This window comes from Dermacentor variabilis, chromosome 9 (genome assembly GCF_050947875.1).
Source record: "Dermacentor variabilis isolate Ectoservices chromosome 9, ASM5094787v1, whole genome shotgun sequence".
Taxonomy (NCBI): Eukaryota; Metazoa; Arthropoda; class Arachnida; order Ixodida; family Ixodidae; genus Dermacentor; species Dermacentor variabilis.
In genome coordinates, this window is record NC_134576.1 from 1480001 (window position 1) to 1494729 (window position 14729).

Sequence of the window (14729 nt, forward strand, 5' to 3'; positions counted from 1 at the left end):
ACCTGACGCGATTGGTGTAGAACTTTGTGGAAGGCATGCGAGTCCGAACGATTAGTCTGGAACATTCGACGACTGCTCTATAAAAGCCGACGCGCTTGACCCGCTGATCAGATTTCCGACGATCGCCGACCGTGTTCGCCGCTATCGTTGTGCTATAAGTGTAGCCTGTTTTTGTGGGCAGAGGTTCGCCCAATAAAAGCTAGTTTTGTATTCCACCGTATTGCTGCTTTCTTCACCGTCACTACCACGTGACAATATTGTCCAGCATAATGTCAAGCAATGTCAGTTTTCTTGAAACAGGGAGCTCCTGTGTCACAGGTAATGGGCTGAAGCACTTACGTGCCGTGATTTCTATGTTAGCAGCTTCACACTAATGTGGTTGGTTAGTAATCAAGATAAATGATACAATCGTCTACGAAGTCAAAAGCTCTTAAAAGAAAACTATGCAAAATAGGGCTCTAGGGTGCTTTGTCAAGATTGGCCCAAAACAGGTCACTGAGAACCAGGGCAGTCACAAAGCTTGTGGACTTGTAATCGCTTCAAAAATTTCTTTTAAGCAAACAGGCCAGAGAGTTGAAGAGCGCTTTTTTTAGCGCGTTAACTATTTCAACAGATTAGGTATCAGGAACGCCGGAAGACAGCACGGGCAGTATAGATTGCTCGATGAATACAAAACTTGCCATAACTATCATAGAGATCAGAACTCATGACCCTGTCGCAGTATGTACTTCGGAGCGGAATACGTTAAGCATTGCTAAGTCGTGTAAACAATAATGCTTGGCAATTTGTGCAAGGTGCTGCACGCATGCACACAGACTCTGAGAATGGTGGCTTATGTAAACGTGTTTCGCAGGTCACAACATCTCAGTACCGTGACGAACGACGTTCTGTTTTTCGCGAGTACCTTGTTTTTCAGGAATATCAGTTATGTGAGCCCATTTCATTCGCAGTAAATTAGATCAGTGAGGGATGAATTTCGATGACTTCCTTTTCTGTTTGCGGTGCTTTAAGGGCTATGCAATTTTTCATCACGAAAAACGCTTTTTACTAAGCGCGATGGAGCTTGTAGAGCGAGCTCTTACTTAGGGCTTACGAGAAGGGGTCTCGAGTCTATGCTACTAATCTTCAAGCGTAATATCGTTAACATGAACCTTGATCAAAATATATTCAAAGCATTTTGAGGAGTTGATGCACAGGGTAAGGACGTTAATAGACATTGGACTGTGTAAGACTCTCAATTGAAATGGAGCTTGTAGAGCGAGCTCTTACTTAGGGGTTACGAGAAGGGGTCTCGAGTCTATGCTACTAATCTTCGAGCGTAATATCGTTAACGTGAACCTTGATCAAAATATATTCAAGGCATTTTGAGGAGTTCATGCACACGGTAAGGACGTTAATAGTCATTGGACTGTGTAAGACTCTCAATTGATATAGGACATGCATGCCCAAAATATCCACGGAGGTCGCCGACCGCGCGGAAACTTTTTATGGCCAGTGTCTTTCAGCGAAGCTTGTCCCTTTGCACAAAGCAAGCGAAAACACTTTGCTTAGTCTCACCGATGTATAGGAGCACACGCGAATAGTCCCAGCGGCGACCAGGACTCCTCTTCACCCGCACGTTCGAACTAAAAAGAAAAAAAAAGAAGAAATGAAAGGAAATTCCGCTGCTACCAGAAGGAATCACGCGCCGCGCTCTCGTACTATCAGTTGTACCAAATAATACGCGACCTTCCAAAAGTATCAACGAAGTCACTTATGGTGCATTCGACTGGCTACTTTCGAGCGCTCGCGTGGTGTTGTTTACATTCGGTTGGTCGAAATCGAGCGCTCTGATTACCTATGTTTCATTCATTTAGAGCGCCGTGCTCCAGCTCAGATCACTCGGAAGCGCTCCCACGTTCGCGCTGGCAGCACGACCGACATATACCGAGACCCAACAGAAGCTCGATCCACTGGCTATTCCAATAGCCCTGAAAGCTGCTAGAACGCTCGGCTAGGGCAGGCTTTCCCTGGATCGAGTGGGCTCCGCGTCGCTGCAAACAGAGCGAAAGCACGATAGGGACCAATAGAATCGGTGTCATGTTCGTTTACAGAATATGCAATGAAATTTATTCAAAATTTATGCTTGTTCAAAAAGTGACAGAGAACAGCAGACAAAAAAAAACAGAAAAACGCGCAGTTTTGCCCGAAAGGCGAAGCATCGATTGCTAGAGCACATTAAACAGCCGTAATAACTAAGAACAGTAGTTTTACCGTCAGTATAAACTCTTAAGCACTCGCTCACTAACAAAACTAACAAGCGTAATGTCAGCATGCACAGGCAAACGTGCACACATCACACGCGATGAGCGCGGACACCCGCGGTCACAACGTTAGAATGAGGAAGCGCGGCCGCAGTAGCGAACGAAGTGACCTTCGTGCTGTCCATCGCTTCAACGCAAACTGAGCAGCGAGAAAACGGCACACGTAAAGCTACGAGCCCACCTAAGCCCACCTAAGCTGGCCCACCTCAGCTGTTCTCCGAAAGCATATCGCATTTCCGATAAAGCCCGCGCGACCGCGCGCGGCCTCGCAAATGCGAGGCTGCTGCAGGAGTACGACGCCCTCCCCCCTCCCCTACCGCCCCTACTCCCGGTTTCCTGCGCGCGACGGGTGACTTCGCGCTTCCTTCCCGCTTTCCTCCCTTGCGCATGCGAGATTGAGCCGCGACGCCACTCACCCTCACACGCTTTTATCCGCACATACAATAGCGACGGTGTTATCAGGCTTGAGCTTTATACTGAACATCGCGGTGACGGCGACGGCAAAAGTCCATATGGAGCGTCCATATCATTGCTATCGCAATAATAAGCGGAGGAACCGTTACTTTCACCCACTTACGTTGTCGTTCAGGCTGGTCAATCGAATACTGAGATTACAGTGCCAGTTATGAGCATATAGGACGGAGATCAGGTCCACTACAACAATGTGTGAGTCAGCCAGCCAAAAAACTAAAACCGATCGCAGCGATGGCACAACCGAAGAAAATTTTTTTTATTATTCTTCCACTGCCTTCTAATCTCGCACCTCGCAGCACGAGATCCACGCACCCGAGAGCGCCATATGTAAAAGGCAGCCGAAGAAGACGAGGCTGCTAGGGTGACATCCCCCTTTTAAGAGAATAGCAGCTATACAGCAGTGCCCAATAAGCAACCTTCGATGTCGGGGATCGCGTAGATCCGCCGTTTCAGCAGTTGTAAAGTCATTGAAGGCTGACAATAATTCCGATTTCCCTATGTAGGCTGGTTTGACCCTGTCTATCGCCCTCCGAAATGACTCCAACAACTAAACCATGGTCCTCAGGCCCCAGCAGCTGCGGAGCAGAAGATCAATGCAGTAGTCAAACCTGTTGCGCAGCAGAGGGTGCTAAGAATCTCTGGGTCTGGACAGGCCGCCATTGGAAACTGAACCTGTCAACCTTTATTCGCCAGACTCTGTTGAGTGACGCTAGCTTAGCAGAACTCTTTGAGGAACTATCCGACAATGTTCCGGATATCATTGGCCTTAGCGAGATTAGAAGAACTGGTGAGGCATATACACTGCTACCTAACGGTCATGTCCTCTGCTATACAGGTTTCCCAGATGAGACGCAATACGGGGTAGGATTCTTAATCCATAAAGACACCGCGGGCAACATTTACGAATTCTGCAGCATTAATGAGAGGGTAGCAGTAGTCGCAAAGAAACTTAATAAGAGATATAGATTAAAGATAGTTCGAACCTACGCTCCAACATCCATCCAGTCACGGTGATAGTGAAATAGATCACTTTTATGAAGATGTTTCAACAAATTCAACAAATCTGCTGTTACCTGATCCTCCCCAGCTGCCTTCCCCCTTTGCATACCTCCCAAGGCTTTCGTTACTTCTTGCGACGTTACCTGTGGGATTTTGAATTCCTCTAGACTATTTTCTCTTCCATTATCGTCGTGGGTGCCACTGGTACTGTATAAATCTCTATAGAACTCCTCAGCCACTTGAACTATCTCATCCATATTAGTAATGATATTCCCGGTTTTGTCTCTTAACGCATACATCTGATTCTTGCCAATTCCTAGTTTCTTCTTCACTGTTTTTAGGCTTCCTCCGTTCCTGAGAGCATGTTCAATTCTATCCATATTATACGTCCTTATATCAGCTGTCTTACGCTTGTTGATTAACTTCGAAAGTTCTCCCAGTTCTATTCGAGCTGTAGGGATAGAGGCTTTCATACATTGGCGTTTCTTGATCAGATCTTTCGTCTCCTGCGATAGTTTACCCGTATCCTGCCTAACGGAGTTACCACCGACTTCCATTGCACACTCCTTAATGATCCCCACAAGATTATCGTTCACTGCTTCAGCACTAAGGTCCTCTTCCTGAGTTAAAGCCGAATACCTGTTCTGTAGCTTGATCTAGAATTCTTCTATTTTCCCTCTTACCGCTAACTCATTGATCGGCTTCTTATGTACCAGTTTCTTCCGTTCCCTCCTCACGTCTAGGCTAATGCGAGTTCTTACCATCCTGTGGTCACTGCAGCGCACCTTGCCGAGCACGTCCACATCTTGTATGATGCCAGGGTTAGCGCAGAGTATGAAGTCTATTTCATTTGTAGTCTCGCCGTTCGGGCTCCTCCACGTCCACTTTCGGCTATCCCGCTTGCGGAAGAAGGTATTCATTACCGCATATTATTCTGTTCCGCAAACTCTACTAATAACTCTCCCCGGCTATTCCTAGTGCCTATGCCATATCCCCCCCTGCCTTGTCTCCAGCCTGCTTCTTGCCTACCTTGGCATTAAAGTCGCCCATTAGTATAGTGTATTTTGTTTTCACTCTACCCATCGCCGATTCCACGTCTTCATAGAAGCTTTCGACTTCCTGGTGATCATGACTGGATGTAGGGGCGTATACCTGTACAACCTTCATTTTGTACCTCTTATTAAGTTTCACAACAAGACCTGCAACCCTCTCGTTAAAGGGACACTAAAGGTTACCAAAAAGTCAAGTTAAAGTGGTAGAGCAATGTTCTAGAACGTCTAAGGCGTCAATCTAATCGCGAACAGAGCTTTAGTAACCGAGAAATTGAGGTAAATGCATGACACGATTTGAGACCCCCCAGCGACATTCCGGTACTAGCCCGATGACGAAAGCACTCCTCATAATTTGTGTTACTAATACTCAACTACTCGTATTAAAAATATCATTTCATTCGATTATAAGACGGAAGAAAATGCTACTTGTCTACGTCTATTCGATTCTAAGAAAAAATAACATTTTGACGTTACCCTTCAGTAGTATGGGTGGTCGAAAGGTTTCGTCTTCGCTCGACTCTGCGCGCTCGACTCTGCGCCGCGCACGCTTTGGAGTTTCAGTAGTTTCGTTATCGCGTCGTGCAGTGCGGGTTCTACTGGCTCGCGAAACATTCATTTCGAACAAGCAGTGAGAATGCCACGTCCTTGTGATGTCGTGGGAAGCCCTCGCTCCGGAGAGCGAGGGCTTCCCGCTCTGGAGAGCCGGTGTCGAGGGCGCCATCGTAGTACGCAACGACGCCGGCAGCGCGAGTCCTCAGCAGCAGGTCACGCTCGTCAGGGCTCAAATCGCTGAAGTTGAGCCCAGCATCGCGAGCCAATTTGTCGTTGTCAGGGTCCATTGTGACGAGCGTCCAAGTTTGCGTCATAGAATAAAGTACCAGCTTATGGTCGCGCGTTTCTCCTTCCGCTAGCCACCATACTCGCGCTTTCGCTCTGCTGTCGGCTCTGTCTTGGCTCTGTTTCTGGCCGCGCGTTTGCGTTTTGCGCAGAAAAGCCGTAGCGCCGTCTGCGGACGCCGTTCTACTCACCGATGGCGCAACGTCACTAAGAGACCATGACGTCAGTACTCCTCGATCGGAGGGCGGGCGATTTGAACTGCGCTAGAGGTACGCGGACGCATCAGAACGCATTTTCTCTTAAAATAAGTCTCTCCTTGGCACGAAACAAGCGTTTCGAGGTTTCTGGGATGGCATTTCAACAGTCCACGTTCACTTAATAGTAACCTTTAGTGTCCCTTTAATGCTATAGAATTTCTGTATGTTACCAGCTATATTCTTTATTAATCAGGAATCTGACTCCTAGTTCTCGTCTCTCCGCTAAGCCTCGGTAGCATAGGACGTGCCCGCTTTTTAGCACTGTATATGCTTCTTTCGGCCTCCTAACTTCACTGAGCCCTATTATATCCCGTTTACTGCCCTCTAATTCCTCCAATAGCACTGCTAGACTCGCCTCACTAGATAACGTTCTAGCGTTAAACGTTGCCAGGTTCATATTCCAATGGCGGCCTGTCCGGAGCCAGGGATTCTTAGCAGCCTCTGCTGCGCCGCAGGTCTGACCGCCGCCGCAGCGGTGGCGTAGAGGTAGAACACCCGCCTCGCGTGAAACAGGTCCGTGGTTCGAATGCCGGTGCCGGCAATTTTCCACCGGATAAAAAAAATCCGCGTGTTGATAAAATTGCATAAACAGGCTTGGAGTGTGGCCTGATCCCGGTGACCAAAACCGTTAACGCACTCTCCACCAGAGCAGGATTCGCCACCCTGGTGCAGTACTTGGCCGCAACCTCCTATATGAATACAACAATCAAACCCCGGCCCTCAGTATCATCAATCAATAAATTCATAATCATCATCAGCCTGGTTACGCCCACTGCAGGGCAAAGGCCTCTCCCATACTTCTCCAACAACCCCGGGCATGTACTAATTGTGGCCATGTTGTCGCTGCAAACTTCTTAATCTCATCCGCCCGCCTAACTTTCTGCCGCCCCCTGCTTCCCTTCACTTGGAATCCAGTCGTAACCCTTAACGACCATCGGTTATCTTCCCTCCTCATTACATGTCCTGCCCATCAATCATAGGCAGTACCTATTTTCTGTTAAATAAATGAAATTATCGTGTTTTACGTGCCAAAACCACTTTCTGATTATGAGGCGCTCCGTAGTGGGAGACTCAGGAAATTTCGGCCACCTGGGGTTCTTTAACGTGTACCTAAATCTAAGTACACGGGTTTTTTCGCATTTCGTCACCATCGAAATGCGGCCGCGGTGGCCGGCATTCGATCCCCACTTTTTCTGCTGCTTAACAGTTTACCATCAGAAGCTGTAGCCTGATCTGAGATATTGCAGTTATTTGATTCTTCATTCGAAAAACGGAGATTTTTGCCAGCGCGCATACAACCGCTGCCATGCTACTCTGTATAGGGATGGGGAATGGGATTAAAAGATTTCACATGAGAGTGGAAGAAAAAGAGAATAAAACTAAATGTGAAATGTGCAAGTTGACCTGATACTAATAGTTACATGTGATATGGCGGGTAAATATAGGCTTGTGTATATGAAATGTGGAATCTTTAAAGCTTTCCTTTTAAACCAATTTCTGACAGGCATTTAAACAATAAATCCAAAACCCACCACTGTTTTGAAGGGCCAGGCATTGGACCTAAGATGTTCGGTAATGTTAATGGAGCGTAGAAAATCATGTCCATTTGTTGCTAAAAAAATTTTGTCTCATCGCGGTGTGCGGGGCATTCTAGTAATATGTGCTCCATTGTCTCTACGTTGCCACAGTTATCACAGTAAGAGTTAGTGATCAGCCCTATGCGGTACAGATTCCTGTTCGTCTATATAAGCTACGTTCAGTCTAAGACGATAGTGTAATGTATCCAAGCGTCGAGGAAGTGCTTGCGGAATTTTCGGTCTCATTTCTGGGTCAATGTAACGCAGGAAGTTATCTTGGTGAAGCGGGAGATTCCAGATGCGGTCTTTTTCTTGATAGGCATATTTTTTTGCCATGTTCGAAGCGTCGGCTTTTGTAAAGAATGTTGTTCTGAAATGGCGGTATTGGAGTCCATTTCGGGCAGCTTCATCCGCCTTTTCATTTCCCGAAATACCGGCATGGCCAGGTATCCACTGGAACTCGATGCAATACCAGCAATCTTAGCCTTGTAGTGAAGATAAGCAAAGTCGAATGCTGCAGGTTGATTATTACAACGCTTGTGCCTGTTCCACATATTTTGTACGGATGCTTTTTATTCCGCGAAAATCACCCACGTCTTTGGCAGTACATATACAAGGGGCTCCTTAATGCCGTATAGCTCTGTTGAAGTAGATGATGTCGCCCGCTCAAAACAAAACGAGAATCGTTGCCCTGTAGAGGGAACAAAAGTCCACACGATGAGCGATGTGGAGTTGTAGAGCGATCTGTGAAAATGTGCGTTGCGGCTGCGTATTCTTTGTGCATATATTACAAAGCCGCTTGAGGCATTTTTTGATTAGCCGCTGCTTGAGGCATTTTTTTTCGCGCTGATTTAAGGGATATATGGCACGATTTCCAGTGGGGACAGCGTCCATGGTGGAATGTTTTGTGGCATAATTTGTGAGGCCTGAACAGGAATCCAAATAGATATGCTTCCGATGGCCTGTCTAAAGCTAGATGTAGCAAGGGTTCTAGATATATCCTTTAAAATGCGTCTTTGTATGAATGACGTGTCGGTGGTGAATTGAAAGTGTCTCCTGAGAAGATGGCACTTCAAGAGGCAGGCATCCAGCTTCTGCTACAGATCCTGAGCGGGACTACGCCTTCGGAAGCGCAAGACATACGCGAGGACAGTTGTTCCCTGCTGCCTCAAGTTTTCTCTTGCTTGTGGGAGACATTTTGTGTAGGATCGGGAGGTAATACCGCAGTGTTACGTCGACGTAGGCCTTATGGAGGAGCACCATTGATCGACAGCTGGTGCTCCACTGTGATCAGGCTGGAAATTGGATTCCGTGCGATGCCGAGGAAATCTCACTCAGTTTTTCACTTAAGGCGACCATGCGAGGTTGCTATCGATCGTCACTCCAAGAAACCTTTGCGTCTTGACGTATGGAAGGGTACTACCACACAAGACTAGTGGGTATGTTTCCATACTCCTCCGCATGAAAGCCATAGCAACGCTTTTGTAGGGGGACAATTTCAGACCCCGTGAATTTGGGTAGGCCGATATATTTGCCAGTGCTCTCTGGAGACGCTGTTGGGTGGTACTGCGGGAACGCGCCGCGCTCCAAATGCAGATGTCGTCCGCATACAGTGTGATTTTGACACCACGGGGCAGGTTTCTTCTCAGATGAATGAGGACTAAATTAAATAATGCCGGGCTTTACACAGCACCTTGCGGCACTCCCTTCTCGAAGGCATAATGCGCCGTGGGGCCATTCGGGGTACACATTAAAAGTTCGCGTCCTTGAAGACAGTTTTCAATCCATGCGTAAAGCCGTCCTCCAAGACCAAGGGTTTCCAAAGCGTCAGGTATTGCTTTACGATAGACCAAATCATATGCTGCCTTAATGTCCAAAAATAATGCAGTAGGTGTGTTTCCAGCGACGAATTCCTGTTCAATTGATCAGACCAAGACAATGATATTATCGATCGCGGACCTATTTTGCCGGAAGCCATTCATTTCCTCCGGGTACACTTTTGTAGTTTCCAGGAACCAATTTAGTCGTTTGTGAATCATTTTTTCGAATAGCTTCCCTACGCAGCTAAGCAAAGATGTGGGTCCGAACGAGGCGGAATTTGTCGGCTGCTTCCCTGGCTTCAGTATAGGAATAACGTTCACAAGCTCCCATTCTGTAGGAGCCTCCCCAGTTATCCATGAGGCGTTGTAGTACTCCAGAAGGCGTACGCGATATGTGTGGCATGGATTTGCGAGCGCTTCATAACTTTCACCGTCATGACCAGGTGATGATCGCTCATTTGCACCGCCGATTGCTGACGTGAGCTCTTCAATGGTAAAAGGTAATTCTAAGTCAGGAAGGGTGGTTCGAGGTTGACTAGGCTGATGGCTCGCAATTTGCCGAGAAGGTTGTGCCCCGCTGGAAAGGAGCCTACTGTACTGCTCTGACACGTCTTTCAGGGATGCGCGCTCATGTAATGAGAGGGCGATAAAAGGATAAAGCTGTTGCGGCTCTTTGTGAATGCCTCCTACAACTCGCCAGATTTTGCTGAGCGGTTGTCGTATGTCCAGTGTTCCACAAAAGTCCCTCCCACTTTTTTGGTTTGGTTTGGTCAGGTAACGCCGTATATGTCTTTGTGCACGTCGACAAGCTCTGAGGTCTTCGATATTTTTAGTACGTAGAGCCTTCCATTCGGCACGCCTTCGAGTGGCACATAACCTATCGAATTTCTCGTCGTTAGTGGCTACATTACAATTCTTAGTGGCAGAGCGGCTACTTTGTTTGAGGCAATGAGCTATTCTCGGTATTAAGTCCCCATACGTAGTCAAGGCTGTGATCCCTTTGTCTACCGCTGATGTGTAAGCTTCCTCTGTCTACAGACTTCAGTTTCGTTTTTCTGGACGACGACCGAAAATGAAGGGCAGAGATTAGGATGGTGTAGTGATCACTACATCGAGTCTCGAAATTTGTACACCATCCGAACATAGGGGCAACTTGACTTGATGCGAATGTGACGTCAATGCAGCTAACAGTCTTCTGATTCTTTAGGTATGCTATGCTACCATCGTTCAAGGGCTCTATATTGTACCTAGCAAGAAGCTTCGCCAGCTTAGCACCCCGAGCACATGTATGTGAACTGCCCCACATCACGTTCTGTGCGCTAAAATCGCCAGAAATAATATGTGGAAATCGAGTGCTTGTCTACAAGTTTTCCAATTTTGACACGTCGAAAGGTGATCCTGGTTCCAAGTAGACACCGATCAGGGTAAACACTTTAGGTGCAATCACAGTGGTTGAACAAATATATTCATTCTTGTCATGTGGTGTTACATCAATCACACAAGCACGCACGTTGCTTCGACATCCAATGAGCAGTCGGCGAATTTGGTTTTGTCGCCTTGAATGATGAAAATAATAACCCTTTATCCTAAAGTGCTCGTCGACGCGAGACTCGGAAATGATCATAAAAGGGAATCGGTACACTCGCGCAAGATACTTAAAATCTGCTAGCTTCGAGCGCAAGCCGCGAGGGTTCCACGGTAATACAGTACATGTGCGGTAGTGTTTGCTGGTGGTCACCACTTGTGAGACGATTGTTGGTGAAGCCATCGTTGCGAATAATCACGCCGTTGCGCCGTGGAAGAAGACGACACCAGCGATTCTAAAGCCAGGACGGCTTCTACCTAAGCGATGCTTTTAAACGATGGACTGGCACGGAGAATAGCTTTGATTGCTGCGAACATCATGAGAATCAGCACACTTCATATATCATTTACAGCGCTACCATCTAACAGCTTTTCTTGGTTCTTTCTGTTCTGCTGCGGCCTTGGCGACACTTGTTGTTGTGGGCTTACGGCTATATCACTTCAGGGCTTTGATTGACTCTTTGCAGAAGAAGGCCTTTGGTGGTTTGTAAGTTCCTGCGTGTGTTATCTGTTATGTGTTACTGATTATTTCCGCTTCATCCAAAAGCTGCTGACGTACAGCGCTTGCCACAGTGCAATGCGAAAAAGCAATGCTAACCCGTTTTTGTGTTGTTATTGTGTTCTCTGAAGCTTTAAATTTTTCCAGAAGCGTTTCGAACCGAGACTTGCACGTGCTATAAATATCCTGCTTTCGATAGTCTTTCCGCATGGCGCTGTACAGTTTCATTCATTAAATGAGGGCTTAGCTTCGAGAAAGGATTATCAAACAAAGGTTTGTCACACCTATTTTCACCAACGAGGAATGTGCGGAATGAAACAGCAACACTGGTTTGCTAGCTCACACAGCTAGCAGGTATGGTTATCCGTGCACTGAAGCATAATTTCAAGCCATCTCAGTTTTCTTGAAACAGGGAGCTCGTGTGTTAATGATATTCGACTGAAGCACTCACATGTCATTATTACTATGATAGCAGCTTTTCACTGTAGTGTGTGTGGCTCGGAATCAAGCAAAATGACACAATCGTCTACAAAGTCAAAAGCTCTCAAAAAAGAACTATGCAAAAACGGCTGTAGAGTGCTCTGTCAAGACTGACCAAAAACAGGTAACTGAAAAGCAGAGCAGTCGGAGAGTCTATACAGATACCTTGATATTGCAAGTAGGCTTCGCCATTTCATTTTGTAAGTGTCCACCTCAGATAAAATCCTGAAGGCACCAAGAAGTTGCTCACGGGAACCCCGATTCATTTTGAAAGGCCACAAATTCAAACTCTGCAACAGCTGCTTCTACAAAACCTAATAAGCTGTCATGCGGTAGCGAACAGTAAAGCTCTTGTGCATCTATTGAAAGGGCACTGAGCCAAAAAAACAATCTAATGACCATTAATACTGCTCCAGGAAACATGGTACATTGCTAAACGATTAAAATGAAAGGGCAGTCTACGAGAGATCTTAAAGTTGTGGTAACCAGTATGTGGGACCAGCCTTCAGATACAGCAATGAAAGATTCCAAGAACAAACAAAAAAAAACGACGTCAAAAAGGTAAAGGATGACTTTGTTGAATTATGCTGTGGCGAGCGCGTATGACAGCTGTTTTTCTATGAAGCAGAAATAATCAGCACATGGCCTAAATCAAGAATCCATAGACACCGAAATAATTCGTAGATTAGGCGAACAGTGGCTGAACACCTATTTCATTATCTAACAAGGAAACTGAAATTTCTCAGACGAAGCTTCAGGGAAGGCGCCGATGGAAAACTGCTAGGCTGCAAAGATGCGCAAAAAGATGTTTTTCACGACAATGCATATGAATTAACTTTAAATAATGAATTCTGAGGCTTCGCTTACCAAAACCATGATTTGGTGACGACGTACGCCTTAGTAAGAGGCTCCGGAATAATTTTGACCGCCACGAGACGTGCCCCCAAGGCACGGAACACAGATGTTTTTGCATTTTGCCCCCACCGAAACAATGCCCTCACGACCTGAATTTGATCCCGAGATTTCGGGCTTAGCAGCGCCACACCATAGCCGCTAAGCCACCGTGGGTGGGTGAGCAAAACACCAGATAGTTATGTACTGCAGTCCGCCTAATCACATATTTATTCTTAATGAATCAATCAGCTTCTCGAATATTAAAATTAGATTAGAAGTTCCAATGAAAAAACTGTACAGCAAAATGAAAAACTGGTGTGATACGTAAAAGTGTTTTTCCAAACATGAGAGAAGCCCACGAACACGCGCAAATTTCCAGTCAAGCGTTAGCAAACTAGTCAGCCATTTGTTTTTGGCTCTCTGAAGCCTAAAAAGCCATTGAGCCACGAGTGCTTCGTTTATACCTACCACATGGCGCAACAGTACTCATGCGTTCTCGATACAAATGCTCTAAGAACTTAAGTGCACGGCATCATTTATCCACTTTCGCCGCTTAAGCAAGGTAGCCTATGAGTGTAAGTTAAATTGTTCACGTGGCAATAAATTAAAGCCTCACCAGGTCTGGCCATGTCGAACTTACAAGCGCTGTGCATACAATGCGCGCTAGCGATGGTGTCTGGTACGTGTTGCATCGCTATGCGCCGCGGAAAGAGCTTCCGAACCGATCGCTCGCGGGCGCTCTCAGCCGGAGCGTCGACGGCACAAGTGCGCCTACGCACTGCTCCGACGTCGCTCCTAGGGACACGCGACTTGGGTAATTATTCGAGTTAACATCTGCTATTTGGATAATGCAATAGGCGACCAAAAGTTGAGAGCAATAGTATTACACAAAAAGCGAACGTCAGCGTGCTCATGTTTTGCTTCTAAGCGGAGCAAGAGAGGTGTACTTCCGTTTTGAGTTCTTGTTCTCACTCCGTGCAGTCGCGTGGGCAGACAACGAAAGCATGTAATTTTCTACCATGTTACACCACACCATCACGCTCTATGAACCACTTGTGTCTGCCTCAGTATTCGCGTAGCACTAACCTATAACCCTAGTCGGGTGTTCTCGTACTCGGCGTGCAAAATGGAGAGCTGCGCGAAACCAGTCAGACGCAGCAGCTCGCGCGCTACATCGTCAGCGGAAGTGAACCACGCAGCAAAACAGGAAAGAAAAAAAAAACGAAAAGTAGGTTGGGCCCATGACGTGTGCGTCATGCGATCCTCGAGTTCCGGTATGGGAGAACGCAGGGAAGGAATATCGCTTGCTACACGCGGCAAGTGGAGAGAGTGTCTCTCTCGGCAGTGGCACTCTCCTCCTGAAATAATGGGTTCGCGTCACCGGAATATTTCCATCACGGCTATTAACGAAGTGATTCGAAAAATTATTGCGGCAGAACGCTCCCTGGAAGGCACGTAACAACTTTCAGCTCATAACCGAAATTGTGCCCTTGTGAGTGGCCCTTCAACCACGTTTCCGCTGAAAAACGACGCATGTGCCAGGGCCTAGCATACGTTGTATTACTGCCATCTAGAGCGCTGTATTTGTACTGGATGTTAGTTTAGAATCAACCACGCGATTATGTCTTACCTTAAATGACTTGTGATTGTAGACTATGGTATCTCTCAGGCTGCATACAACCATGTTGCCAGCTGTGACGAAGACCGTCAAGAGGGTCAGGACGAGTAGACTTGTCTTGAAATCGTTCTCCTTGGTTAGTGCCTGTAAAAGGTGCGTTGGCTTTCACGTACAATAATTCATATGTCTGTGGCAAACGGCCCCGTTATCATGGAGGCGTCGGCTGCGTTGAGATGAAGCACTGTGTAACAAAAACGGCTTACTTTTACTTACCATTGCTTTCAATTTCTCATTACCTACATGCCTGGTGAGTTTAGCGTTATGTTACTGCATTT

General features: G+C 46.7%; 1 protein-coding gene across 3 annotated transcripts in view; it reads right to left on the reverse strand.

The window, feature by feature from the left end:
• LOC142558244 (ATP-binding cassette sub-family C member 2-like) overlaps window positions 1-14729 on the reverse strand; it is a 659669-nt gene that overhangs the window by 404694 nt on the left and 240246 nt on the right. For all 3 annotated transcript variants that reach the window (XM_075670395.1, XM_075670394.1, XM_075670396.1), the window contains 2 exons: window positions 14407-14538; window positions 1558-1625 (listed from right to left, as the gene is read on the reverse strand). In XM_075670395.1, the coding sequence (XP_075526510.1) occupies window positions 1558-1625; window positions 14407-14538 (200 nt within the window). The remainder of the gene's footprint in view (window positions 1-1557; window positions 1626-14406; window positions 14539-14729) is intronic.